Below are 26,881 nucleotides of genomic sequence, written 5' to 3'. Positions count from 1 at the left end.
GTGTATACAGGCAAAAGTGCAAAAGTTTATATACCCTTTTGACAAAATAAAGCACAGTGAGTGAATTAGAGGAAAGAATATTATATATAGAAATAGAAAATCCTGCATACTAATGGAGGGGGGGGGTAAATTTACAATTTTATTCAATATGTATTTGCCCCCCTTATCAGGGTGCATGTTTACTGTAAACTGGTATATAAAACCTTTCCATTTCCCTGTAAACCAGCCCAGAGACTACACTAGTAGTAAAGAAGATGAGAGTTTGAATGAGGGTTTGCGGGAAAGCGCGCGCATTTCGGCTCACGTTGCGAGAAACGTGACTGTAGCTGCTGGCCGAGTGCCAACCTCATGACGCAATCAAAACACCAACAAGTAGGTCACGCGCTGGAGAAGAAACCAAAATGGCGATTTTTAGGCATTAACCTTCAGTCCGCAAACAATGTGGAAGTCTGAATTAGAGCCGAAAAGTACGACAAAGCTGAAAGTTCTTGTGTGAGTGAAATAAGGGGTGAAATGCGCATTTGTGCATTAATGTGACATTTATAGTGTTTGGATTTCATGTGTTTTAGTGTATCAGATATTCAAATAACCATAGATATGATATTATTATTTATTGAGGTCATCACTGCCCTGGCCCAATTTTGTGTTAGTGCATTGTCGTGCGTTTGACTACAGACACCAAGCTGGGGCGCGTGCTGTTTGTTGTCTCGAGTTGCTCGCGACGGCGGTGACGTCACAGCGGGCGGGGTTCTCTTCGCGTTCAGCTTCAAAATAACAAACAAGCTGGAGGTGGACGTGTTGACGCACTTTCCTTCAGCTTCCTGCTTGTCAGATCTGTTCATCCGTAGATCGTAAACGGTGTACTGTTTTCTCCAGGAGTATTTCTTCTTGAACACGGCATATCGAGGGTGAGTGCATCATCTGTTTATGTCTTCTGTTTTGTTTACAGTTGTTACAGCCATCTTCTAAGGGCGACGTTTCAAGTACTTGGTCTTGCTGATCTTCCAGTCAAAATATACCACTTTTCGTGTTTGTATTATTCATTTGTAAATAAAATATTAAAAAAGAATGAAGAGCAATACATGCATTCGTGTGGATCAGTCTGGAAATTTTCCAGGTTTCTGTAGATGCAGCATTGGACTGTTTTTATTCATCTTCTGTATTTATTATTATTGTTATCGTTAGTAATAGTTGTAGTAGCCTATTTGTTCAGTGTTTACAAGGGTATGGTGTAGTAAGTTAGTATGTATATCACGCCCATTTTCGTAGAATTGTACACCCCACCTGCTTCTTCGTATTAAAGCTGCGGTCTCGAGGCCACGCCCATTTCTGCTAATAATTTTGTATGCATACTTCACTAACATTTCCTCGAAGTCAATAGTAAAACCACGCCCACTTTTCTATATAAACATCCTTTTACTCCAGCACTTTTTCCCCCCCTCTAGCTGCATGGTTAGAACACACACACACACACACACACACACACACACACACACACACACACAGAGTTACATTAAGTAAAGTGGCTGTTCTACAAGTTCATGTGGGATATATAGCCATTTATAACAATGGAATTAATTTTTATTACTGGAGGTTTTTAAAAATAAATATATAAAATCGTTTATGCAAATGAGGTGTCAATTTATTAAATAAAAAAAATCTAATCTTTGGATAAATTTAGACGCTAACTTTCCTTTTAAATGTGAACACACTCTTCAGAGGCTTTTACCAAAACAGTGGGAAGAAATTGCATTTTTTGGTAATTTTATACAAGAAATAAATCAGCCACTGTTATTATCATTTAACATATATTTTATTTTATTAAGTGTTATCAATGTTTTAATGTAAAATTGCGAAATATCTGTAATATAGAAACTGAGAATTTTTAGCTGTAAACAAAGAAAATAGTTTTAGAGAAAAATGTGTTTGAGCACTAGAATGTATTCGAATGTGTCTAAATTTGTAAATATATACATTTTCGAGTAAATAAAAAAGTAAAGTAAATGAAACTGACATGTATCACAATTTTACATTAAAGACGTATAATATAATGGCATGTACATTACATTGTGGGTATAAGTGGACAAAAAGAGTGAAATTATCATCTTTGCTCTGTAAAAATATAGATAATGTAAAATAATATTTCAGGTGAAATTTACAAAAATATATCCAAAAATAAAATTGTGACCAAACTTTCTTTCCTACATTGTGTAAATTTGTGTAATAATGTAGGCAGGTATCTGCTTCCAAAATAATTTAAATGTCTTTACATTTAATTTGCTAAATTACGCAATTTGTCATATGTTCTGTTTTGTGCTTTGGGTACATCTTACATGTCAAGCAACAGCTGCAAATTGATCTTTAACTCCCCTTTAACGTCCTACAAGCGTTTGGTTTAGAGTTCACTAAGCCTTTACTGATAAGGTGTAAACGGTTGCACTGGTGGGCAAAAGCGCACCTCAAGGAAGCAAATCAGAATCCATAACAAGTATTCCAGCTTAGATAAGAAGCCTACAAAAGCTGCTATAGTTTTTCACACAGTGAATGAACAGGGAATTGAGGACAGGTTGCTAGAGATCAGCTTTTGGGTGGCTGAATTTCAGATGCAGTTTTAGCTATCACTTTCTAATTCTTTTGATCATTTAGAACATAAAACATGCTGCCACAATATTTCTCAGCTAGTTTTTTTTTTAATAGGAAGACCATGACGGCTCTCAATTTTCAACACAGTCTTTTCACATAAAGTGTGTTTTTAATTAGTAGCAGATTGTGCTGAACTGTTGAGTTCATGTGAGACATTTGTCACACTTGTGCATCTTCTGCTTTACATTCCACATATGGCCATGTGCAGTGGCTCAGTCTCATAGAGATTTAATTTTTGTGTGTAGTTTTTCCTTAGTCCACAGCAAAATGGCTACAACTTCATCTCAATATGACCAAGTAGAGCTTGAAGGAGTGGAAGAGGATGTTAAGCCACGGGGCACAGGTGTGCGGCGGAACCTCTTTGGCCCGGTCGACCACCAGCAGCTTCAGCAGGACTTCCACAAATTCATGTGCATGAGATTAGAAATGGCCAAACAGCGCTGGAACTTTGACTTCCAGGGCGAGCATCCTACCCCTGGCTCAGTGCAGTGGGAGGAGGTGCGGTGCCAGGATGTGCCAACTTTCTACCACAGCTGTGTGATGAGGTTGGGGAAACGCACACTGGTGGTTCCTGTGAGCCCCGATGTAACTGTGGCTTACAGAGGAGCCGAGCTCGGGAAGAGAGCAGACAAATACAGACAGGCTACCATCACAGGTAAGACATGAGTCAAACCCTGTTTGTGTACATTGCTAACATTGAGAATAGGAATGTTTGCACTAGGCTTAAATAACACTTAGTTTACTGCATAGGTTTTCATTCCAGCCCTCAGGGTTAACCTGCTAGTGCATTTAATCCTTTGTATTTACCTTCTAAACAGAGCTGTACCAGGATGTTGAGATCTGCAGAATGTTAAATATCTGGGCAACATGTGTCAAGATAAAAAAGATTAACAAAACAGAACATTTATGGTGCAGAAGTCTTTGAGGATTTCTTAGAAACCTTTAAACACCTTTTCTCTGTTCTAGACTTCTTCACCGTGAAGAAGAGGCGGTGTCTTCATTACAAAGCCTCATCAAGGCAGTAAGAAGAGAGCAGATACTTATGCAGCTGAAGATCCTTTCAAACTCTCACTGTGTATATATATATATATATATATATATATATATATATATATATATATATATATATATAATGTGTGTGTAACTGTACATACAATACCTGCAGTTATAACTATTAGTAGTATATGGGGATTATGTTATCAAAAAGTTTAAATACGCTTAAAGTATACTGTGAAGAAGTACAAAAATGCACTCTAAAAAAAGAACACTTTAATCAATAACTTGACAACACTCAAGTTGTGACAGTTGTCTTCCTCCCCTGTATTCTAAATGCCAGTGTGATTTGGGTCTTGACTAGTGTGCACAAAGCCTAACGGCTCGGCAGGTTATAAAACCGCTCCCCACCTCAACAGCAACCGACATCGGATTAATACTGACCTCCAGACTTTAAACGGTTACAAACAGTCTTGCTGTTCTGATACTGGCTGATTTACGCTTCTTGTACATATGAAGGCCTTAAAATGTTATAACTGAATAATATTACTTAATGATACTCACTACTTATTTATTTTCACATTATAAAACCTTTTATAAAAAAGAACCAGATTTGAACTGGTAAATCTGAGCCATTGCCTCATTATGTTTGTGTTATACAGGATTGTTCACAGAAAAAAAAAAAAAAGTTGATGAATTCTTAATGAATGAATCTCTCTTACCTCAACATGGTCACTGAGCTAGGTCTCAGAAGAATGTAACCTCTGACCTCTGATGCATACCTAAAGTCCACTTTGTAAACATTTCACTACTTCACCATTTAGTGTAACATTTGTTAAAGCATCTCAAACGGAAGACATATAACTACCCAAGTTACAAGTTACCTTGCTGACAACTTACAGAAAAAAACAATACTACCTACATTTACTTGAATTATTAATCATACAGACAAGGGGCAAAATGACAAGACTTTCTTTTCTCGTTTTAACATCCTTTATTGTAAATGTGATCAATATAGCCTTCTTTTAAAAAACAACATATATAAACATTAGTTGTGCTTTTCTGCGATTGGTGTTTACACTTTAAGACTTCTGTGAATATGTCACAAAAATCTAAAAGTAAAATTGTATAGACAAAGAATATCTGTTGTATTAACAACAGTAACGCACAACATCTTATGAGAACTGTATATGTTTTTTTTTGTTGTTTTTTTGGAGTTCATGTAGCATTTTTTCTCAGTTTTTATTTCTGTTATGTTAACCGTTTTGGTTCTGAATACTATATCAAAAAATGTAGCGTTTTTATTGCGGACTGAATCGTGTCCAAAAAAATTATGTTTATAATTGTTCATGAGAGACTTAAAAATCCATGCTAAGCATGTAAATAGCAGGGAAGTATATCCAGGTGTTTGTTCACACAGTGTTTGCTGTGAGTTTGTTTGTAATTGTGTTTTAATTTTTACATGTCATTATGTTTTTAGAAAGGCAGCTTTAGAAACTAGCCAAAGATTAGCTCCACACAGTGTCAAAAGGAAGCAGCTACCAACTGCTGTCAAAGAAAAGGGACAAAGCCACTAGTTTTAACCAGCCTCAAAAGCTGACAAAACATACTTTTGGCCTTGTGGCAGTGGCGCAGTTTTTCGATAAAACACTCTTTTAGTAATATATCTGGTGACAGTCACAGTGTCCTACTCAGCTCACTCAGCTATTTTTCATGTCTGTTAATATTTTTGAAGAAGAGTTTTCATCTACCTCACAAAAACAATGAAGTTTTCATTCCCTTATTAGAAAACAAACCCTCCTGATCCAATCGACATGAAGTTTGTAGATATGTGAGATTTGTGAGATTCCCTCACCACCCTTTTGAGAATTATGCTAATCAAGTCCTGTTTGTTTTAGGTCTTCTTAATCAGAAAATTCTACAGTAGTTGGCCAAAGGTCAAAACCTAAATTCGCCACACACACAAGACAGCGGAGGTTATGCACAATCATGTCCGGGTGTTTAGTTATCGTCTACCACATTAAAGCTGAGTCAGTGTCTATTAATTTACTGCATGTTTACACTCATCAGCTCAGTCTGAAATGGTTTGATCATTTCTCCCTTTACTTTTTAATGAGTGTGTGCGCTGTACCACCATTTTTTCTTTGTAGCCATCATTTTTGTTTGAGAGCAGCCTAAAATATGTTTAACTTATTGGAAGGTAATTTTGTTCATAGATTACTAACTGGTTTTGTACGAGCTTTGCACTATTCAATATTACTGTTGCAGTGTATGGTAACCTGCAGTGATGTTTAGAAGTTAGCATGAATAAAAATTAACATTGGCCAAGTCTCTGCAGTGAGAAACTTTACTCTTTTAATTACAAACATTAATTGCATGTATTTATATTTGGGTATGAATGCAGCCTGCCAAAAATACTAAATCTGGCTTTCAAAATTCTGCAGTAATTGATATAAATGATAAAAGGTATATACCCTATATATTGTATATGCGAAAAGTATACATTATATGGGGCAGAGTGATTGTTTGATATTGAATAAAGTTGTATGAAATATGATCCAAAAATGCTGAAACTGATTCACTCTTCTCAGTTCCACCAAATGTTTCTCTCTTTCTTTCATTGTATTGTGAGATTGTGAATATGTCGCCATCTTTAAATCACAAATTATAATAAAAGGATATTCATGTTTATAAAAAATGTAATTTGTGACTTTTTTGAAAATGGGAAATTCTTTAAAATTTAAGACCACTGAAATACATAAAAACTAAACACAAAATAAATTAGATAGATAGATAGATAGATAGATAGATAGACAGATAGACAGATAGACAGACAGACAGACAGACAGCTGTCCAAAGACACTAGAGACAAAATTGTACACCTCCACAAGGCTGGAAAGGGCTACGGGGAAATTGCCAAGCAGCTTGGTGAAAAAAGGTCCACTGTTGGAGCAATCATTAGAAAATGGAAGAAGCTAAACATGACTGTCAATCTCCCTCGGACTGGGGCTCCATGCAAGATCTCACCTTGTGGGGTCTCAATGATCCTAAGGAAGGTGAGAAATCAGCCCAGAACTACACGGGAGGAGCTGGTCAATGACCCGAAAAGAGCTGGGACCACCGTTCCCAAGGTTACTGTTGGTAATACACTAAGACGTCATGGTTTGAAATCATGCATGGCACGGAAGGTTCCCCTGCTTAAACCAGCACATGTCCAGGCACGTCTTAAGTTTGCCAATGACCATTTGGATGATCCAGAGGAGTCATGGGAGAAAGTCATGTGGTCAGATGAGACCAAAATAGAACTTGGGTCATAATTCCACTAAACGTGTTTGGAGGAAGAAGAATAATGAGTACCATCCCAAGAACACCTTCCCTACTGTGAAGCATGGGGGTGGTAGCATCATGCTTTGGGGGTGTTTTTCTGCACATGGAACAGGGCAACTGCACTGTATTAAGGAGAGGATGACCAGGGCCATGTATTGCGCGATTTTGGGGAACAATGCTTTAGAGCATTAAAAATGGTTCGAGGCTGGGTCTTCCAACATGACAATGACCCAAAGCACACAGCCAGGATAACCAAGGAGTGGCTCTGTAAGAAGCATATCAAGGTTCTGGCGTGGCCTAGCCAGTCTCCAGACCTAAACCCAATAGAGAATCTTTGGAGGGAGCTCAAACTCCGTGTTTCTCAGCGACAGGCCAGAAACCTGACTGATCTAGAAAAGATCTGTGTGGAGGAGTGGGCAACAATACCTCCTGCAGTGTGTGCAAACCTGGTGAAAAACTACAGGAAATGTTTGACCTCTGTAATTGCAAACAAAGGCTACTGTACCAAATATTAACATTGACTTTCTCAGGTGTTCAAATACTTATTTGCAGCTGTATCATACAAATAAATAGTTTAAAAATCATACATTGTGATTTCCGGATTTTTTTCTTTTTTTTTTGATTATGTCTCTCACAGTGGACATGCACCTACGATGACAATTTCAGACCCCTCCATGATTTCTAAGTGGGAGACCTTGCAAAATAGCAGGGTGTTCAAATACTTATTTTCCTCACTGTAGATAGATAGATAGATAGATAGATAGATAGATAGATAGATAGATAGATAGATAGATAGATAGATAGATAGATAGATAGAACTACTAAAAAAATATTTTTAAAAAGTTTTAATAAGAATAATTTTCTCTTTATATTCTCATTATCTTTTATAATGTAATGTAAAATAATGTGTTTTAAGCATAAACAGTATTATTATTGTGGACATTTCTAAATAGTCACTGCCCATGTGGTCTTTTCAAGAGGCAACATTGAAAGTAAACAATTCCAGAATTCTACTGAGACTTTTGAGAGTTTGGTTTAAAAATCATTCATTTACACTACAAGCTCAGTAATATAATTATTTTTAATATAATGTAAACAATGATTTGACATTTATAGTGATATGATTTTTTTGTATCAAGATGACATTTGTTGGCAAGTGTTTATATACAAAGTGTTTGCATGAGTTTAAAAGCATTATTTATCTGAATCAAGATTGCATTCATTGTAAAAAGAAAAGAAAAACATGTAAACAGACAAATAAAACAGAAATGTTGAGGCATTTCTATTTGAAGTGCAAATGTGAAACATCCATATAAAGTAAAACCTTTCACATTTAAAAAAATTGCTATTATATTAAAACTGCAGCTCTACTCCCTCTTCACAACATTCAACAAAGAACCTGAGCCTGATTTCAACAATAAATGCATAACATCAAGTTGAGCTTGCATTAGATCTAAGAAAATCACACCTGCACCATGTGATAGTGATGCCTTTTTGTTTCATTAAATAGGAACAAATCTAAGGGCATGCACTACGAAATTATAAAGCACAAATGCGCAGTAAAGAAAGTACTAATAGCAATTTACAAAAATCTGAAAAAGTTCCAGTTACAGAATGTGTTGAATCAACCTGTATTCAACAGTTTAAGATGTTCACACAAACATGTAAGCAAATATAAAATTCTAAATATTTTGGTCATAAGATATTGGACAGATGACATCACATACACAGATTATGTATTTAAAAAATAAAATAAAATAAAAAAATGTAAGCATTAAAAATACATTAAAAATATTTATCACTGTGCACAACATACAACAGATAACACATTTCTTTTAAATATTTGCTTCACAGATGCAAATATTCAAACAGTTGCCAGTTTAAATAAATCAACCACACAGGTGTATTTTGTGAGTAACTGGAGCTCTGGAAAGAAACCACCATGGGACCAGAACTGATATCATTCGAATGGTGAATCGTTCTGAGTATTAGTAGATTGTAGTGTAACAGGTGGACAAATATATTCAGGTCAGTGTCACTGCTATGCTGAGAATGTTACACACCCCAAACAATAGGAGTCTCAGATATCCTGTTGAGGTCTTTTTCCACTCAGTAAAAACAAATTGTGCTGTGACATACAGGCTACAGTCAGTTATTACATTATTTGAATAGACTTACATTACAGGTATGTGAGATAAAAAAAAAAAAAAAAAGCCATGTAGTGTAAGATGCAAGGCAGGTCAATCTTATAAACTAGCAACTGAATGTATCCCTCTGGGTAATACATAAAGCAGAACAATGAGTGGTCAAATCCTTGACATAAACCTACATAGTACATCTTTAACACTACACTACATTTTTTTGACAATAAATACAGCTGAAAGAAATCCGATTTGGAACAATGTCAGGTTCAACAAACAAATCTTTTTAAAATCTGGAATGACATAATAATGTAACTTCCACAGAGAGTACATCGATGGTATGCCCTGCACCTATAGCAGCCATTAAAATCAAATTATTAAAAAAGATTAATTAATATGCTTTTAAGCAAAATATAGTTCAAATTAGACCACATATACGTTTTCTTCATAATCATTAATCTCACTATATATTGATTAAAAAAATATTATATACACTAAATAAATGTCTTTTATAGGCCAAGTCCTTTGTATTTTTAGAGAAATAACTTCTAAGATCACAAAGCTCAGATTGTTTTCAAGATCAAAATACAGAATGAAATAAAGGCACTTTAAACATATGCTCAAAGTTTCCTATTTGTTGGCTGTTTGTACAACCCCAATTCCAAAACTTTGGGACACTGTGCAAAATGTAAATGAAAACTATATTCTATGCACAATAAAACAACAAATAAAAACAAATCAAATGTTTAAACTTAGAATGTTTACCAGTTTAAGGAACAATTAAGGTAATTTTATATTTAATGGCTTTGAAGCGTCACATATTCTGTACGTATATATCTGGAAACTAAGTTTTGGGAGAGGAATGTTGTTCCATATGCGTCTGATACAGGATTCCAGCTGCTCAACAGTTCTGTATTGTATTTTTCATTTCATAATGCGCCCAATGTTTTCAAATTGTCTAGACTGCATGCAGTCCAGTTCAGCACCTGGACTCTTCTACTAGGAAGTCATGCTATTGTAATAGATGTAGTATGCAGTTAGCATTGTCTTGTTCAAATATGCAAAGCCTTCCTTGAAAAGCAGAGATGTCCGAGGTTTCCAAAAAAAAAATTACAATTTAATTTGTTAGACCATTGAACAGTTTTCCAAATTGCCTCAGTAAATTTAAAATGAGCTTTGGTGATGTTCACACATGACTTCTTCTTTGCATGATAGAGATTTAACTTGCATTTGTGGATGACATGGCAAATTGTGTTCAGAAACAATGATTTCTGGAGGTGTTAATGAGGCCATGCAATGATTTCCACTACAGAATCTCGTCTTATTTAAATGCAGTGCCACCTGAGCCGAAGATCAGGGACATCCAATATTGATTTTCACCCTTGTCCACAGAAATTTCTCCACATTCTTTGAAACTTTTGATATTACATACTGTAAATGATTAGATAAACAACAGTTTTTTGCAATTATGTGTTGAGAAACATTGTTATGAACAATTTATGGACACAGTCTCAGATTGGTGACGCTCTGCCCATCTTTACTTCTGAGACGCTCTGCCTCTCCCAACTTTGTTGGAACTGGGGTTGTATTTGTTGGTCAAATTTGATACCCGACACTCACATTAGCAATGGACACAAACTGCAAGCCTGGTGTAGTATTGAAATGTTAGTGCCTGAGCCAGGGCTCAAAAATGAAGTTTGCACCATTCTGCATGATTACATTGTCGGTAGTGTTTGTGTTAATTGTTAAATAGCATTCGTTTTAATTCCTTGACCTGGTTTGGAGCCCTGGCTAAAAATCGTTAGATGCGAGAACAGACGCACACATTGTGAGAACTTAATTTAGTGTTCATCAATGCAAGGTTACTACACCTCTAGCAGCCCTGGATAAACGTACTGTTTATATGAACACTTCAATTAACTTGAAGATCACATAATAATCATATCACTTGTGCACTCAGTTCTGCAGTACGAGTTGCACTGGTCTAACATTTTGTCTACATTACGTACATTTTCATAGTTAAGATTAGACAATAATAAATGTTCAAGTCAGATTAGTTATGATGATTGTCTGGATGATTTTTCACCATTGCTAGTTGCTGTCCTTGGCATTATATTACTATATAAATGCCAATGGCACTGATAGAATCAAGAACTAATCATTTAAAACACCATTATTCTACATAAAAAGCAGCTTTAAAAAAAAAAGAAAAAAAGAAAAAAAGAACAGAGAAGAAAACTGGGCATCTTAGCTGATACACTCTCCACCTTCTTCATATAAACTCAGACAAGACGAGATGTTATAAACAGCACTACATGTTCACAGCTGGTGTGTCCTTGCTTGACTGTCTCTGCACATGGAGCGTACCTCTTTTACGATAAGAGGTATGATGAATACGATGCTGAATCCTGTCTATAGAGAAGAAAAAAACACAACCAAGATATCAAACAAGCAGGTAGATGATCAGATCAGAGAATTAACCTCTAAGAGAAATCTTACCATCACTATGAAGAAGTAGAAGACCCACATCCATCCTAATTTGCTCTCGATGAGTGATACCAGGTACTAAAAATAGATAAGGGTTATGTTAGTTATGTGCCATCAGAACGATTATTTTATACATTAACATCTACCTACATATTAAATACGTTTGTCTGAGATTTGATATATGGGATGTATATGAGACATAATATGCCTTTCTGACCAGTATTAGTTATTAGTATTAGGCTGCATTAGATATTGTCCTCAGATGGGGAAATTCACAAAAAATGTCTAGGTTGAGAAGTAAGCAAATTAGTGTCGAATCCCACCTGTCCTCCAGCGGCCCCGATGCTGCCAGTTCCATCCACTATGCCTGTGACAGTGGCTAGAGCCGCCTGACTCCCCTGCAGAGCTTCCTGCCGACCCAGATCTGCTGAAATCGCTGAGCTTATCATGTTCGACGGACCACCAATGAAGAAACCTGAAGAGAAAACATTTTGCTTTACTCAACAGGAAACAGCTATGGTAAAAATGTTCTCTCATCATCATATGTTTTCTACCCATTAGGGTTACTTGAGCTTATATAATATATTATTAACTGTAGTATGAATATAATAAGCACAGTACTAATTACATATTGGATATTTATACAGTACATAGTTCTGTATACATAGTTTCCTGAGCTGTGTTTCTCTTTTGTATGCACCCCAATCACATGTGATGCCACAGTATTTTTTACGGTTATATGGTAGACCTACCTACCTCCACCTTCACAACCTTTACAATGTTTACAACTTTAGGAAAAACCCTCACTGGCTTATATTACTCTCTCTGTGTATATATACACATGTTCCGGCACATTGTGCAGTTATCTAATCGGCCAATCATCTCAGATAAACATCTAAATATTTTTTTCCATTGTAATCTGTGTAAAGTACAGTGACCGTGTAAACACTTGATTATATAATGAACATGATGGTTCTCAAACTGAATTGATTAGTCATATTCATTTCACTACAGCTTATAACTGATCAAACTGTGAAAATACACAGAAAAGCAAACAAGGCAAGCTAAGATAAGATAGCAATGAATGTACTAAACACTATATTTCTCTCTCACCTGTAGTTGCTAAAAGCACTCCATTCACAATCTGGTCATTCGGAGAGTCTAAATAAGGAAAAGGAAAATAGTGAGCAATATGTTTACAGCAGTCAATGACTCTATAAAGATGACTCATGTCTGTGCATATATGACTATGTGCTGCAGTCCAGACTCACGGCTGTATCCCACCAGAGATCCCATAGCTAGCAGCAAACTAATGCACAGGACAGGAGCTCTTTTCCCCAGGAAATCAGAGATTAGACCCTGCAGTGTTCCTCCTGAGATAAATAATGTGCAATAATATTTGAATATATAAAGGCATTTTTAGGATTGCAAAGGTCACAGAAGTTGAATACAATGAAGATAAACAACAATAATAATATTTCATTGCCAAAAATAATTCTAATGGGTATTTTTTTCCAGGGTAATTTTTTTATACTACACAAGATTTTAAATATACAATAAATATAAGTATACTGTTTAAATCTATTTAAAATGTCTAAATAAGAAAACAAATAAAGCTTAATATTTGCTAACTGAAGTGCTTATAAAATTATGCATAATTAACTTCTGCTTTTTCCTTAACATTGACCCTGAACTATACAGGGTAAAGTATTTAATTTTAAAGGGGTACTCCAGTGTTATAAGTGTACTTTTTATCTGTCTATCTACCACATCTGTAGCATACACATAATTATCATTTCATTTTAAAGAATTTTCACTCGTTTCCTTGTTCTGAGAAAAGAACAGAAAACTGCTTACTCAAATCTCAAATCGCACCTACAACAGAAATCCGCAGCATGTTTCTTTCTCAAAAAGTGTGTGTGTGTGTGTGTGTGTGTGTGTGTGTGTGTGTGTGTGTGTGTGTGTGCGCACATGAGAAATGCGTTCACAAATTCTATAGTTAGTCTTTGAGTCTGAATAATTTGTATTTTTAATGATGGGACTTTTACAGAGAGAAGACTTTGAGATTAACTGGTACCAGCCTGGTATGTAAATGTGTGTTTCTCTCTGTGTTTAAACTGGTAACAACATTTATGAGTTATTAAAGTAAACAGGATTTCTATTTTTTGTCAGCACAGGGAAATTCGATGTCAAAATGATTGTATTACGCAGTCCTATGCATGCAGAGGCAGTGAATATAATCCTCATAACGCGTATCCACACTGCCACTCACCGATGATCCCTCCAACGTCATACCACACAGACAGCCGGTCTGCTTCTGCTTCTTTCCAGCCAAAGTTGTTGCTCAGATAAAATGGCAGCCAAAAGAAGAAAGAGTAGTTCACCAGTTTCAGGCAAGCGTAGGAAAGAGAGTACTGTCAGAGCAGAAAAAGAAAAAAAATCACAATTGCATAATTATTGACTATACACCCAGAAATGAAAGTAATTTCAATTCTTCAAAAAGCTTCAGTTCTCATTTTCTAAAGCATATTTGGTATGGTTTATCTTTACACTCTTACAAATGTACACTGGATAATCTCACTATCTGGTGTCACATAAAGAGGATGTCTTTTGAGGCTTCCTCTCAAGTTTTCTTCCTCAAATCATGTCAGGGAGCTTTTTTGCCACTGTAGCTTCTTCCTTGCTAAAGTATGTAAATATACTTTTAGATTTCTTTAAGTTTGCTTTGTGACAATGTCTATTGTTAAAAGCTCTATATATTTATATATTTTTTCATAAATATATATTCTTATGACAGATTCAACTCACTAGTCAATTAGATAAGAGTTAATATAATTTAAAACAGGGATGACCAATACATTGGTCGCGATCTACCGCTTGATCGCAAAGGTAGTGTGGGTAGATCGCATAACATTCAAAAAATAGATATTTATTTATGCATTTTTATAGTAAGTAGATCATTTTGACGGTCATTTTATAAATAGCTCGAAAGCTGAAAAAGTGTGTGCACCCCTGATTTAAAACTTTGCAAATGTGCATCCTGTAGCAGCAAAACAAAATATGTTTGCAGCAAAGATACTCATTACACCAATATGCTGTTTGTTCACTGTCTCGATCACCTTTACAAATGCTGACTAGAGGTCGACCGATATAAGTTTTTCTGTGGCAGATGCCGATATTTAGAAATCAGGACAGCTGATGGCCGATATATAATGCCGATTTTTTTCGCCAATAATAAAAACGTAATACAGAAAATGTATTATTTTTATTATAAAATTATATATATATATATATATATATATATATATATATATATATATATATATATATATATATTTGTAAATAATTTTAACATTTATTGAATAACACAAGCCTCTCCAATCAGTGGACTTGTTACCAGGTTTTGGTAACCGAGCCTCCCCTAAATGTCAGTGGGGTTCCGACTGTCGGTCGGCTTTAGTTTTTTTTTGGCACCAGCATTTCTGCTTGTCGAATCAGCAGCCGAGTTCGTTGACAACAAAGAGATCACCGATTGGCTAATTAGTAGGGATGCACCGAAATGAAAATTCTTGGCCGAAACCGAAAACCGAAAAAGAGGAAAGCAAGGCCGAAAACCGAAACACCGAAAGAAATTCTGCCAATTATTATTACCATTGCATTTATGGCTATGACTGTGTACTAACCTTACTAAAATCAAGGAATTTCAAATTACAAATTATGAAAATATTTATTTATAGCACATTGCAACAATGCACAGGATACAATTAATTAAAATTCAAACTTAAATGTTTAACTTAAGTGCACTACAATAATAATGGCCTGCTGAAAGGTTGTAAAATTAAGTATGTTCTTTCATAAAAACAAAGTGCATTCAGAACAAGTGCAACTGCTTAAAAATACATCACTGTTAAACTTTCTTGCCTTTTCAAAAACGTCCGCCACAGACGGAGTGCGCATGCTCGGAGGGGTTTTGCTTTTCTGTGCCGCGGTTCCTCTCATATTCAGCATAGCGATCGGATGTTTGGATTTCAGGTGATAAATTAAACCCGACGTGGAGAAAGTTTTTGCAGACGCACCCCCTCTTGAAATTTTGCGATTACATGTTTTGCAAATCGCTCTCCGTGGATCTTTCTCAGATATACTGAAATACGTCCACACCGACAAGCACGTGCAGGCCGCGGTTTCTGTTTGCGTCATCACAACAAACTGTTTCGGCCGTGTTTTTTCGGTGATCAAAGTCTTTCGGCCGAAAACCGAAAATGCACTTTTGGGCCATTTTCGGTGGCCGAATATTCGGTGCATCCCTACTTATTAGCTTAAAAAATGAGCGCACACACACACAAAAAAAAAAAAAAACGGAACACGCTTGTTGTCATTCTTATTCTTGTCTTTGCAATCTAGCAGACATGATTAAAAAAAGTTACGATTCCCTTAGTAACGATTGCAGCAGGTGTAAACGTAAACTCCCTGTTTGGATGCTAAATACAGACTACTGCCACCTGCTGGTATATGAGTTATGTTCTCTCACGCAAGCATGGAACGTACACACGTGTCAGATGCGCTTGCTCAATAATCGGCCTAATTTGCAGCACAATCGGACGATGCCAAATTCATTTAAAAATGCCAAAAAAACAAAGGTGGAGTTGCCCTAAGCGAAAGCATGACAACAAAACAAAAGCATGCTGTTTTTACTGAACTATCTTTTTACTGAACTATCAATCAAAATGTACATGTTGAAAAAAGAGCTGTAAATCAAAGGTCAATTCAGGATAATAAAATTAAGAATTTGACCTACAGGTAAAACGCCTGGTAAACAGAAAGCCTGGAAAAAGCCAATAGTTTTGGTTTGGGGCTCAGGCTCATCATCCTGCTCTTGTATAGAATAGTATCCTCCGTCATACACCACTTCATCCTTATCATCCTCATTATCACTCATAAGTGGCTGATGACTGTCCGTGTCTCTCTCCACTGTTGTTAGACCTGTTACAGGTCCTTCAATCAGACCTGGGAGAAAAATATCACACACACTATATTCAGTATAACAAAATCAAATAGAGATAAAACCAGGGCTCACTCATATATATAATCATTATTAATGACATTTATACCTTTAAAGCTTCCCAGGCACAATGCCCAAGAAACTGCGAGACTTAAAAGTATGCAATCTATAGTTTCATTTAGAAATGTTATGTACAAGTCATCCCTCAACTCAAATGTGTTTCAACATCCACGTTTTTTTTTTTTTATCTGAATCTGCTTCTTTTAAAATTATTTTTAAGTAAGTTGTAACTGACCAAATAAAGGTATTAATACATAAAATATTTTTATAATTTTTAAATAGTATGAGCTAATATAATTCTTCTTGAGCCCATTTTAAGATTTAAAGTAAATTAAACTTGAGTGATTTGTAAAGGTTTCCTTTACTAAAAAAATTAAGTATCCACATAGAAAAAAAAAGAAAGATATTAAGTGTTAATTCTTTTCAAAACTGACAAAAGTTTATATTCTATCACAAAGTGAGCAAAAAACACCATAATAAAATGCAGTTTCATGCCTATAACTGTGGTACAGGTGGTGGCTTCTTAAAGGTACGTGCAAAGAAAGTGAAAAAGATGCAGCCTCCTTCTGAAACTCACCCACTTCCTTTGGGGATGTGAGCAGACCGAAAAACACGACTACCCCACCTGCAAACTGCACCACTGATGTCACCAGGAAAGCGTACTGAGAACACACACACACACACACACACACACACAATTATTTCTTCCTGTTTTAAAAAAACATTTTAAATTCTACAACTAAAATAACACTCAAAATTCTCTAGTGCCTGACTAAGATTTCGGTTCATGGTTGACAGGAGTGGTCTTCTGCCTTCTTATTAATGCAAATCAGTCTGACTATTATCATCAACATGGTTTGTTTACCTGCAGATCTCCCACTGTATAAAATTAGAGATGTGATGTTTGGCATGAGCATGAACTGAAGATCTTGGCCTGTTTGTGTGTGGTTTTATGCACTACCCTGATGCTACATAATTGGCTGATTATATAGTTAAATGTACAGGTCTAAATAAAGTAAAACTATGTTCGCATATTTTGTATATATAAAGATGCAGAAGCAAGTGAATGAAAAATGTGCTATAGTTTACTAACCTCATAACCATACTTCAGAACACTGGAGGCCAGGAATGCTCCTAGAATATTCCCCACTGATGCACACGCACTCCACAAGCCGAACACAAAGCCTCGGCTAACAAACATACAAACAAGCTTGTTATACACTGAAATGAAAAATTCATTACATTTGTGTAAGTGGGGTCCTTGACTAAAATTTTTACAATATAAGCAAAATTGTACTATTAACAGTAAGAAGGACGCAGAACAGATCCTCTTTATTTAACTTCTATAGAAGTAAAGTTAATGCCCAAGGTCAGAGAACAAACGGAGTATGTTATTAAAGACAATCACAATTTGAGACAACAAGGCAAGGACATAGTTATCGCTATCAGCAACGATAGAAAGAAAATAATGTTGTAAAGCATGTTGTAGTTTACTCATTATTTTACAAAGCTGTTTATACATACAGGAAATAAAGGGGGGTTTTAAACCAAATACAGTTTTGTGTATTATTTTTACAAATGTGTGTTCTTTGGAAAACCTGTATACTGAAGCAGACTACATTACTTAAATAATCTATCAACTGATGATAAGTAGCCAAGTACTGAGCTCCTCCTCTTTAAATTCCAAAGTGTAACACAATATAATGTGAAAAGGTTCAAGGGGCGTGAATACTGTAGGTTTGCTCTGTAAATAAGTATTCATACAATTCACAGTTCATGTGATGGCATATGATCAGCACAGTACCTGAGCCGTTGTTTATGGCATTATCTCTAGAGGATTGCTTTCAGCTCAGCACTCAGACAATGATTTACGGGCAAATCCCACAGTACTGTAGTTTGCTAATTATTAATTGTTTTTCAAATTGTGCCAACATATGTGAAAAAGCACAAATTCTATAATGTAAAAAACTGCATACACAGCATATGCAATTTTTTGTGCTGTTCATTTACACTACATTCAGTATATACAAACTTTCAAACTGCAGAAAAATACGTCTTACATATGTCAGGAACATGGGACAAATATATTAATACAACTTTACACTACAATTTTTAAATATACAGTATATTAATTAAATGTTTTATCACAGACCTCGGAAAGTTAACTGTAACATTTTAAATTGTCCTGTTGCTAATATAGTGTAGCAAAAAAAGAAAAGAAACGTCACACTGACACACACCCAGATTTGCCAAACCAGTTGCCCATGACAGCCACCACACAGGGCCACACTGTAGACTGCAACAGGCCATTTAGCACCCACAGAGAGCAGTAGAAATACACGTTATAAAAATGCAGCCATTCTGTCAGAGTGCCAAAAACAAACTCCTATAAAGAGGAAAGAGAGAGAGAGAGAGAGAGAGAGAGAGAGAGAGAGAGAGAGAGAGAGAGAGAGAGAGAGCTGTATTTTATAACATTTCATTAACCTTGAACTTCATAATGGCTTTTCATTAATAATTTACAATTTTCTGTAAACAACTTCAAGAATACATTACTGTACCACCACAGCTGATCCACACAGCCCGAAGGAGAGAACATAACGAAGGTCCAGTCGGTCACCTATAATCCCGCTAATGTACAAACCCTGTTGAAAGAAAACACGACATGAATCCTAAGATTTAAGTGTTACCGATCACTGTGGTCAGCTTTACATATTTTCAAATTGCACAAGAGAGTCAGTACAGAGCATAAGTACAGTGAATTTGTGAAAAGCACTGAACTAACATGCTTCTGTTTCTCTACATGTTCATGCTTGTGTTTCTGTGCATTACAAAAATACATGCAGTGAGACAACAGGGGCAGGATGTGTGTTTGTTTATGGCACTGTGACACTGGAAGTAGTGGTGTACCACACTACACTTGTGACATTATTATGTTGGTTGTTATTCAATGTTGTATCCAAGTAGTAGTAAGTAATGGATCTCCCTATCCATCCATATATATATATATATATATATATATATATATATATATATATATATATATATATATATATATATATATATATATATATATATATGATACATTTTTATATTATTTAATTAATTATCATACATAGAGCTGGACAGAAGTACTGATTAATTAGTACTTTATTAATATTCATTACATTTTACAACAAAATATGTTCATTGCAAATTAATTGCAAACTGCAATTGATCAGAATTAACAGACCTTTCTTTTATCCTGTACATTAGAAATTCTGTCCAAAGTACTAATCGGTGTCATAAAATTAATTTGTATTTTTTCATTTTATTTATTCTAATTACAAGGTTTATTATTGACACCACAGCACTATGAATGCTCAGATGTCATTGCTTGGTGTATATTAATTTCCCTTTGTCTTGTTTAATTGTTTACTTTGTCTTCAAAAACCCTAAATAAAACTACTAATTGTGCAGCTTTACACTACGTGGTCTTTGAAACCCTTTTTTGGATGTTTTATTTAAAACTAATAGAATTGAAACTATTTGGCCTTGTGAGCTGATCTAATCATTTATGTTCACTCACCACGGCATAAGAGAAGAGAAATATGGTGTCCAGGGCACCGAGGAACAGTGTGGCCTCCTCAGCATCTGCAAACAGCCGATTCTCTTCCCACGTCTGTTGGCATTCAGACAAGACCAGGGCACAAAAAACAAACAATACTGCCTCACAAAATATAGATTTTTACTGTATATTTACAGCATGAATACTTGTGTACTACATGCAATGTCAATGATAATCAACCCTTTTGATTGTGCTCTTTCACTGCATTCACTCGTTTTACATATGAGCAAAAAAAAAGTTTATAAAGAACAAAAACAAAAAGTAGAATTCTCCTCCATTTTTGTCAGTTTTATAATGTTATTGGTTTGCTGTTCAAACATCCTATATGGAACTAACCAGCTAACAGTGGTTCAAATTGATAAATTTTTATTTATTTTAATCTTATCTATTTTTTTTAAGGTTGTTTTTTTTTTTTTTATTACCTAGACACAGCCACATGTCCTGACAACAAGGTCATTTAAGGCACAATGAGACTGACGGTAGTAGTTTCATAAACAAGATTTCAAGAATCAGTGATTTCAAAGCTCCCAATTTTGTGTATGTGTTTGTAATTTTTCTTTATATGCAAAGAACTTTTAAGTTTTCTTATGCTACCAAATTGAATTTTAACACATTCTATATGCCTGAATACATGTATGTAACTTTTTCTATGAGTACACAAGGGTTTGGTCTTAGCCTTTTATTAGCCACATGCTGGAACATAAAGCCGCAGTGTATTCCTACCTCCCCAGGGGAAAAAGCAGGAGAGCTGCCATTTTGCACTGAAGGGGTCCACTGTGCAGAGATGCTCACTTTCACATTGCTGAAAGTCTTGCGTGAAGCGTGCAGCAACACATAGCTGTGTGAGGTGGAAAAAAAAAAAAACTATGAGTTTATATTAAAGAAAGTCTTTCATTAAAAGGAGCCTATAAAAAAACAAAAAAAAACAGCAGAAATGTCTGGATATTGCTCCATGAATCAGAAATAGAAAAATATTCATACTGAGGAAGACTGTGTAAAAGAAAAGGAGAGAATATATATTTAAAATATAGTCTGGCTCAAACCTAAAGAGATTAAAAACTGCATAAAAGCCAAACCTACATTAAAAATTATATTGCATTTCAGACATATTTTAATGATAGTACATTCCAGAATACTAATTTGGTTATATGAGCATTTTCAAAATCCAGTGTATTCTTAATCTTTGTTGAGTCTACTAGTATCCAGTATAACGTTTATCTAAATATGAGCTGCAAGATTAAGTAACAATGCAATGGAGAGCATTCAGCCTACCTAAAAAAGGTGAGGAGGAAGGCGACCAGGTGATGGTGGGTGTAGCGTGAAAAGAAGTCGCAGCAGGGAATCATCACTGACTGATGTTGAGGAAGTGTTCCGTAGAGGGAGGCTCACACTCTCTCTCCAGCAGAGGATCATCTGGAGCTACAGGCACAAGGCGTATAAGGTACACACACATATACATATACACACACACACACACACATACACACAGAGTCTCACAAAAGTGAATACACCCTTGTACTGAAATGTACTCACATTTCAGCAACTATTGTAGTATATCTTCACAATATTATTATATTTTACTGCAATTATCTTTTGTTTATTCTTACATTTTCTTATTGCTGAAGGTCTCGGAGAGCTACCAAACTCTACAATGGCAATAAAGTCTCTAAGTCTAAGTAAGTCAAGGGTCAATACAATAGAATGATTTACTGTAATCTAAAAAAAAAAACTGTCATTTTTTGTCAAATTAACAGGCAACAAAATTGAGTACGCCCTAAGTAAACATGTCAAATCTGTGTTCAAAGTGTCAATATATTGTAGGCAAAAGACCATTTTCTTGGCACTCCTCAACAGGGTGTCACCACACATGACACCATCTGAGCCAAACAAGTTTATCTTAGTCTCATCAGACCACAGGACATGGTTCCAGTAATTCATGCTCTTGAACAAGTTGCCTTCAGCAAACAGTTTGCGGGCTTTCTTGTGAGTCAGCTTCAGAAAAGGCTTCCTTCTATGACTACATCCATACAAAATGACTTGTTGCAGTGTGCGGCATATGGTCTGAGCACCGACAAGCAGACCTTCTGCTTCTGCAACCTCTAAAGCAATGCTGTAGCACTGTATTTTTTTTAAACCAACTTTTGTACCTGACGTACCAGCACGTTTTGGAAAACCTCTGTATGACCCTTGCAGCTGTACTGTGTATCAGTTTCATGGTGTTACAGATCTTCTTAAAGCCTCGGCATCTTTGTAAAGAGCAACAATTCTATTTCTCAAATCCTCAGAGAGTCTTTACCATGAGGTGCCATGTTGATCATCCAGTGGTCAGTATGAGAGAACTGTACTCAAAACACAACATTTTAACTGCTTTAAAACAAAATAAACAAATTTGTTTTGTCCTGTCAAGCAGACAAACACATCACCATGATGAATTGGACATGTGGCTTTGCATGGTTACACAACGTATTGCTGTTATCACTTAAGGTGTACTCACTTTTGTTGCCAGTTATTTAGACAATAATGGCTGTATGTTAAGTTATTTTTAGAGGACAGTAAATCTGTACTGCTATACAAGCTGCACAATGACAACTCTAAAATATATCTAAGATTGATTTCTATATTCTCCCTTGAACACTAAAATGTTGCTGAAATGTGAGGGGTGTACTAACTTTTGTGAGATTATAAGAAACATAATATGTATATAATATGTTTAACTAAATCTTACGATAGATAGATAGATAGATAGATAGATAGATAGATAGATAGATAGATAGATAGATAGATAGATAGATAGATGGATGGATGGATGGATGGATGGATGGATGGATGGATGGATGCACGTTTGGGTATGTATGTATGTATATCTACCTACACACTTATGACTTAAAATACACTTGTATATTATAATAATTAAGACATTTAACAGAAATATGTTTAAATAAATCTTATAACAGAGACAGAAGTAACAAAATTGTTTTTCTGTTTTTTAGACACCTTTAAAAAGCTTTTATTACTACAACTCTTATTATAACCAAGACTAATTTCACCAAAAATATCAAAATAAAAACATTTTTCACTAGACATATATCTCGTTAATTTGCCCTCACCCCCATTCCAACAGATCCCGCCTCCTTAATCAGGATTGACTCTGGTTGGCTATGAATCACTATTCCCCTCGCGTGTGTTGAAATTTAGCCAATCGCGTCTAAGAAACAGAGCGCTCCCAGCCAATCAAAGTGCAGAAGGCGGGATTTGTAGGAATACGCATGGAAAAAGAAGACCTGCCTGCCAACAAGCCACCAGAAATTAGCCGAAATTGCTAGCGGATTTAGCTTCCGGATTTAGAGAGTGCTGTCATTTATATTTTTATTCAGTCTGTACTCAAAGCACGGTCGTGTACTTATTAACCGTAGCCGATTTCACAAATAAATAGGAGGGATATAAACGCGCACGAACCTGTGTTTCTGTGTGGTGATGTGCGTCCCAGCTGTTGATGATCTAAAGGTGCCCGGATGTGACGTCACAAACTACAAGCCCTCCCCTTTTTTGTTTCTCAGCGCGCCACTATTGTATATTAAACACAAGTATTTGAATTCTGCTCATTTGTACCATGATTTTGTGGATAAATACCCCTAATAAAATATGAATATTACTTTTATATAACAGGTATCGACACGCCCGCTATTGCAAATGGTTATTGTTATCCACGACGCCTCTAGAACATGCTCTTAAGCCAAATACACTGAAAAAAGTACTGTTCACGACAAAACAATGTTTATGACATGTCAAGATCGCGAAAAAACAAAGAGGAAAACAATATAATGCATGGCCTCTTAGGACTTCCGTGGATCAGCATGCCAGGAGAAAAACTAAATGGTGAAAAGCCTTAAACAGTTGATTTGCGAGGTTTTATTTACTTTAACTCAAGTACATGGTTTGTGTACTTCATCCATCACGGCAAGTATGTACTGTGGAAATGTAAATGTGCATACGACAATTTAAGTGGATGTGACACTCACAAAAAAAGTTTTGTTGAGATGATTACTTCTGTGTCCTTCTACTGCAATGCTATTTTATTTTATTCTGATGCATATAATTAAATGCTAATGAGAGACTTTGAAAAAACACATGAAGACATATATTTCATTAAACGGACACATGGGGGCAGTAACAACGAGTGCCGCGTCACACGGGGACAATTAGCGATGCACAGAGCAAGACGAGCTCCTAATCCAAGTGAATGGAGTATGAGCAACAGTTGTCCTGCTTCACTGATTTCTTTGTAATATTTGTAATATTCCCAGGTCAGTTACACACCTTTTTTTGTGATTACAAATGTTTACAAACTAATATGAATCCCCAGTGATGTGTGTTCCATGAGTGAAAGGTATGTTAAATGTGTAAACAGTTAAGTTTAATAGCACGTGGTTGAGAAAATGGCGGTTGCATGTTGCTTATTTCATATGTTTCTTATGGCTCCGAGGCATTTGTGTATTATTTTAGTGTGTGTGGAAAACAGTTCTGTTTGTGATACAATGTTGTAAAAAGGTAAAAGGTTAATACTACGAATATACAGGTGCAGTTCATAGCACTGAACGCTACGTTATGAGACAGCTAAGTTTATTTTTCAGGTTTATGTTTTTATAGTGTAAATGTAATACTGCACATGAGGGTTATTCTGTTGTATAAAGTGTTGTATAAAGTGAAAACTTATTTTGTAATAACTTTACATTTTTACTCTTTTGATAAGAGGATAAAGAGGAAAGATGTCTAAGCGAATGGGTAAATATGATTGATGTTAGACTAAAATTAGGATTTAAATGGAATATGTTTATTTTTGGTTTCATACTAATGTTAACAAGTCGATGTCTGTAAAATGTGTGAAGATACATTTATGTGGAAACAGAACTTTGAAGACTATTTAAATGTCATGTTATCCAAATGTGGATATAACCTGTGTTTCAATGTGGAACAGACAAAGAACAGAAGATAATTCATGATTGCAGATACAAAGTTAATAATAAATATAATCCAAGTGAATGGAGTATGAGCAACAGTTGTCCTGCTTCACTGATTTCTTTGTAATATTTGTAATATTTCCAGAGCACTCCGACCAGTGGATTTTATATATATATATATATATATAATCTGCCAGTGGGGACCTAGTCGGGACCCGCTACATGTACATACTACAATTTTAAGTATGCATACTAGAAATGTAATTATACAGTGCCTGTTAAATGTTTAGAAATGTAGTCTTTTGTCATTTTTATGTAAACTTATGTTCTTTTTGTTTATATGCAATAGATTGGGGGTGGGCATGAATTGGACAGTGAATGACTGGAAGAAAGATCTGTGGACAGATGAGTGTAAATGTGACATTTCTGGCTCTAACAGAAGAGCTTGTGCAAGAGAGATGATGTTAGCAGACTTCCTTACAACAAACATGGAGGTGGACACAGTGGTTTGTGGTTGTTTAGCAGCAGGGTATTTCAGTAAACCTATTGTATAAAATGATCTTACAGTAAAGTGCAAAAGAGGACTATAAACAAGTGTGTTTGTAAACAAACACAATGTAGTGAAAAAACATGGGATAAAAATATGGGAGGTGGACTGGATTGAGATGAGTGTGTATTGAGTTCAGGTTGTGCAATTCAGTAACACAGTCGAGTGAGTATGTTTGTGTTATGTACAGTTCAGTTCTGTGTGTTGGGGAGCCTGATGGCTCTTTCCTAATGGCAGTAGGGTGGAGAGTGTGTGTGTGAGGGGTGTGTGGGTACTGTCCACAATGCTGTTGGCTTTGCTATGCAGCATGTGGTGTAAATGTCCGTAATAGAGCAGAGAAAGACTCCCGTTATCTTCTCAACTTTCCTCACTATCCTCTGTAGGGTCTTGCGATCTGAGACGGTGCAGTTCCTAAACCAGGCGGTGATCTAGCTGCTCAGAATGCTTTCGATGGTCCCACTGTAGAACATAGTTAAGATAGGGGGAGGGAGATTGGCTTTTCTCAGCCTTCTTAGGAAGTAGAGGTGCTGCTGAGCTTTCTTAGGATCGAGCTGGTGTTGAGTGACCAGGTGAAATTCTCCGCCAGATGTACACCAAGAAATTTGGTGCTCTTGAAGATCTCCACAGAGTATCCATCGATGATCAGTGGAGAATGGTTGGTGCTCTGCTGAAGTCAACAACCATCTCTTTGGTTTTGTCAGCATTCAGAGACAGGTTGTTGTCTCCACACCAGGCTGTTAACTGTTTCACCTCCTCTCTGTATGCTGACTCATTGTTCTTGCAGATGAGACCCACCACGGTCGTGTCATCAACGAGCTTGTTTATGTGATTCGAGCTGTGCAATGCTACACAGTCGTGAGTCAGCAAAGTGAACAGAAGTGGGCTGAGCACACAGCCCTGAGGTGCCCCAGTGCTCAGTGTGGTGGTGTTGGAGATACTGTTCCCGTTTAGGACTGACTGAGGTCTCCCAGCCAGAAAGTCCAGGATCCAGTTGCAGAGGGAGCTGTTCAGGCCCAGAAGGCTCAAACACCTCCTTTTGCAACTGGATTCTGGACATCCTGGCTGGGACGTATTAATGAGTCAAACACTGATTGATATCTATTACAATTATCATGAGCCCAC

At 36.0% G+C, this 26,881-nt stretch overlaps 2 protein-coding genes across 4 annotated transcripts; one reads left to right on the top strand and one right to left on the bottom strand.

The window, feature by feature from the left end:
• Window positions 1-387: 387 nt before the first annotated feature.
• On the top strand, window positions 388-6,334 carry cdkn1d (cyclin-dependent kinase inhibitor 1D). 2 transcript variants are annotated; one of them, XM_046872926.1, is made up of 4 exons: window positions 388-492; window positions 676-908; window positions 2,889-3,298; window positions 3,610-6,334. In XM_046872926.1, exons 3-4 carry the CDS (start codon window positions 2,911-2,913, stop codon window positions 3,666-3,668), a joined length of 447 nt encoding a protein of 148 aa, XP_046728882.1. In that variant the 5' UTR covers window positions 388-492; window positions 676-908; window positions 2,889-2,910; the 3' UTR covers window positions 3,669-6,334. The 2 variants fall into 2 exon arrangements, with proteins under 2 accessions (XP_046728882.1, XP_046728881.1); XM_046872925.1 differs by having other exon boundaries at window positions 411-908.
• Window positions 6,335-8,026: 1,692 nt separating this feature from the next.
• Window positions 8,027-24,470, bottom strand: slc37a3 (solute carrier family 37 member 3). Of its 2 annotated transcripts, none has more exons than XM_046872924.1 (15): window positions 24,274-24,470; window positions 21,527-21,673; window positions 20,978-21,092; window positions 20,216-20,308; window positions 19,209-19,292; window positions 18,891-19,036; window positions 17,744-17,840; window positions 17,228-17,312; window positions 16,387-16,595; window positions 13,864-14,005; window positions 12,863-12,964; window positions 12,705-12,752; window positions 11,915-12,066; window positions 11,604-11,669; window positions 8,027-11,516 (listed from the first exon to the last, which is right to left on the bottom strand). In XM_046872924.1, the coding sequence occupies exons 2-15, from the start codon at window positions 21,598-21,600 to the stop codon at window positions 11,424-11,426; spliced, it is 1,506 nt and encodes a 501-aa protein (XP_046728880.1). In that variant the 5' UTR covers window positions 21,601-21,673; window positions 24,274-24,470; the 3' UTR covers window positions 8,027-11,423. The 2 variants fall into 2 exon arrangements, with proteins under 2 accessions (XP_046728880.1, XP_046728879.1); XM_046872923.1 differs by lacking the exon at window positions 24,274-24,470 and adding an exon at window positions 23,711-24,231.
• Window positions 24,471-26,881: the final 2,411 nt, after the last annotated feature.

This window comes from Silurus meridionalis, chromosome 18 (assembly GCF_014805685.1).
Source record: "Silurus meridionalis isolate SWU-2019-XX chromosome 18, ASM1480568v1, whole genome shotgun sequence".
NCBI classification, from domain to species: Eukaryota; Metazoa; Chordata; class Actinopteri; order Siluriformes; family Siluridae; genus Silurus; species Silurus meridionalis.
The sequence above is the reverse complement of the archived record's forward strand: the minus strand, read 5'-3'. Positions and strand labels throughout refer to the sequence as shown.

Excerpts from the sequence above, each read along its gene's own strand:
- cdkn1d (XM_046872926.1), top strand. The coding sequence starts at position 2,911 with ATGGCTACAACTTCATCTCAATATGACCAAGTAGAGCTTGAAGGAGTG. Across the intron at positions 3,299-3,609 it reads CAGACAGGCTACCATCACAG|ACTTCTTCACCGTGAAGAAG; the intron begins GTAAGACATGAG and ends TCTCTGTTCTAG.
- slc37a3 (XM_046872924.1), bottom strand. The coding sequence starts at position 21,600 with ATGATTCCCTGCTGCGACTTCTTTTCACGCTACACCCACCATCACCTG. Across the intron at positions 12,753-12,862 it reads ATCTCTGGTGGGATACAGCC|ACTCTCCGAATGACCAGATT; the intron begins GTGAGTCTGGAC and ends TTCCTTATTTAG. Across the intron at positions 11,670-11,914 it reads TCGGGGCCGCTGGAGGACAG|TACCTGGTATCACTCATCGA; the intron begins GTGGGATTCGAC and ends ATCTATTTTTAG.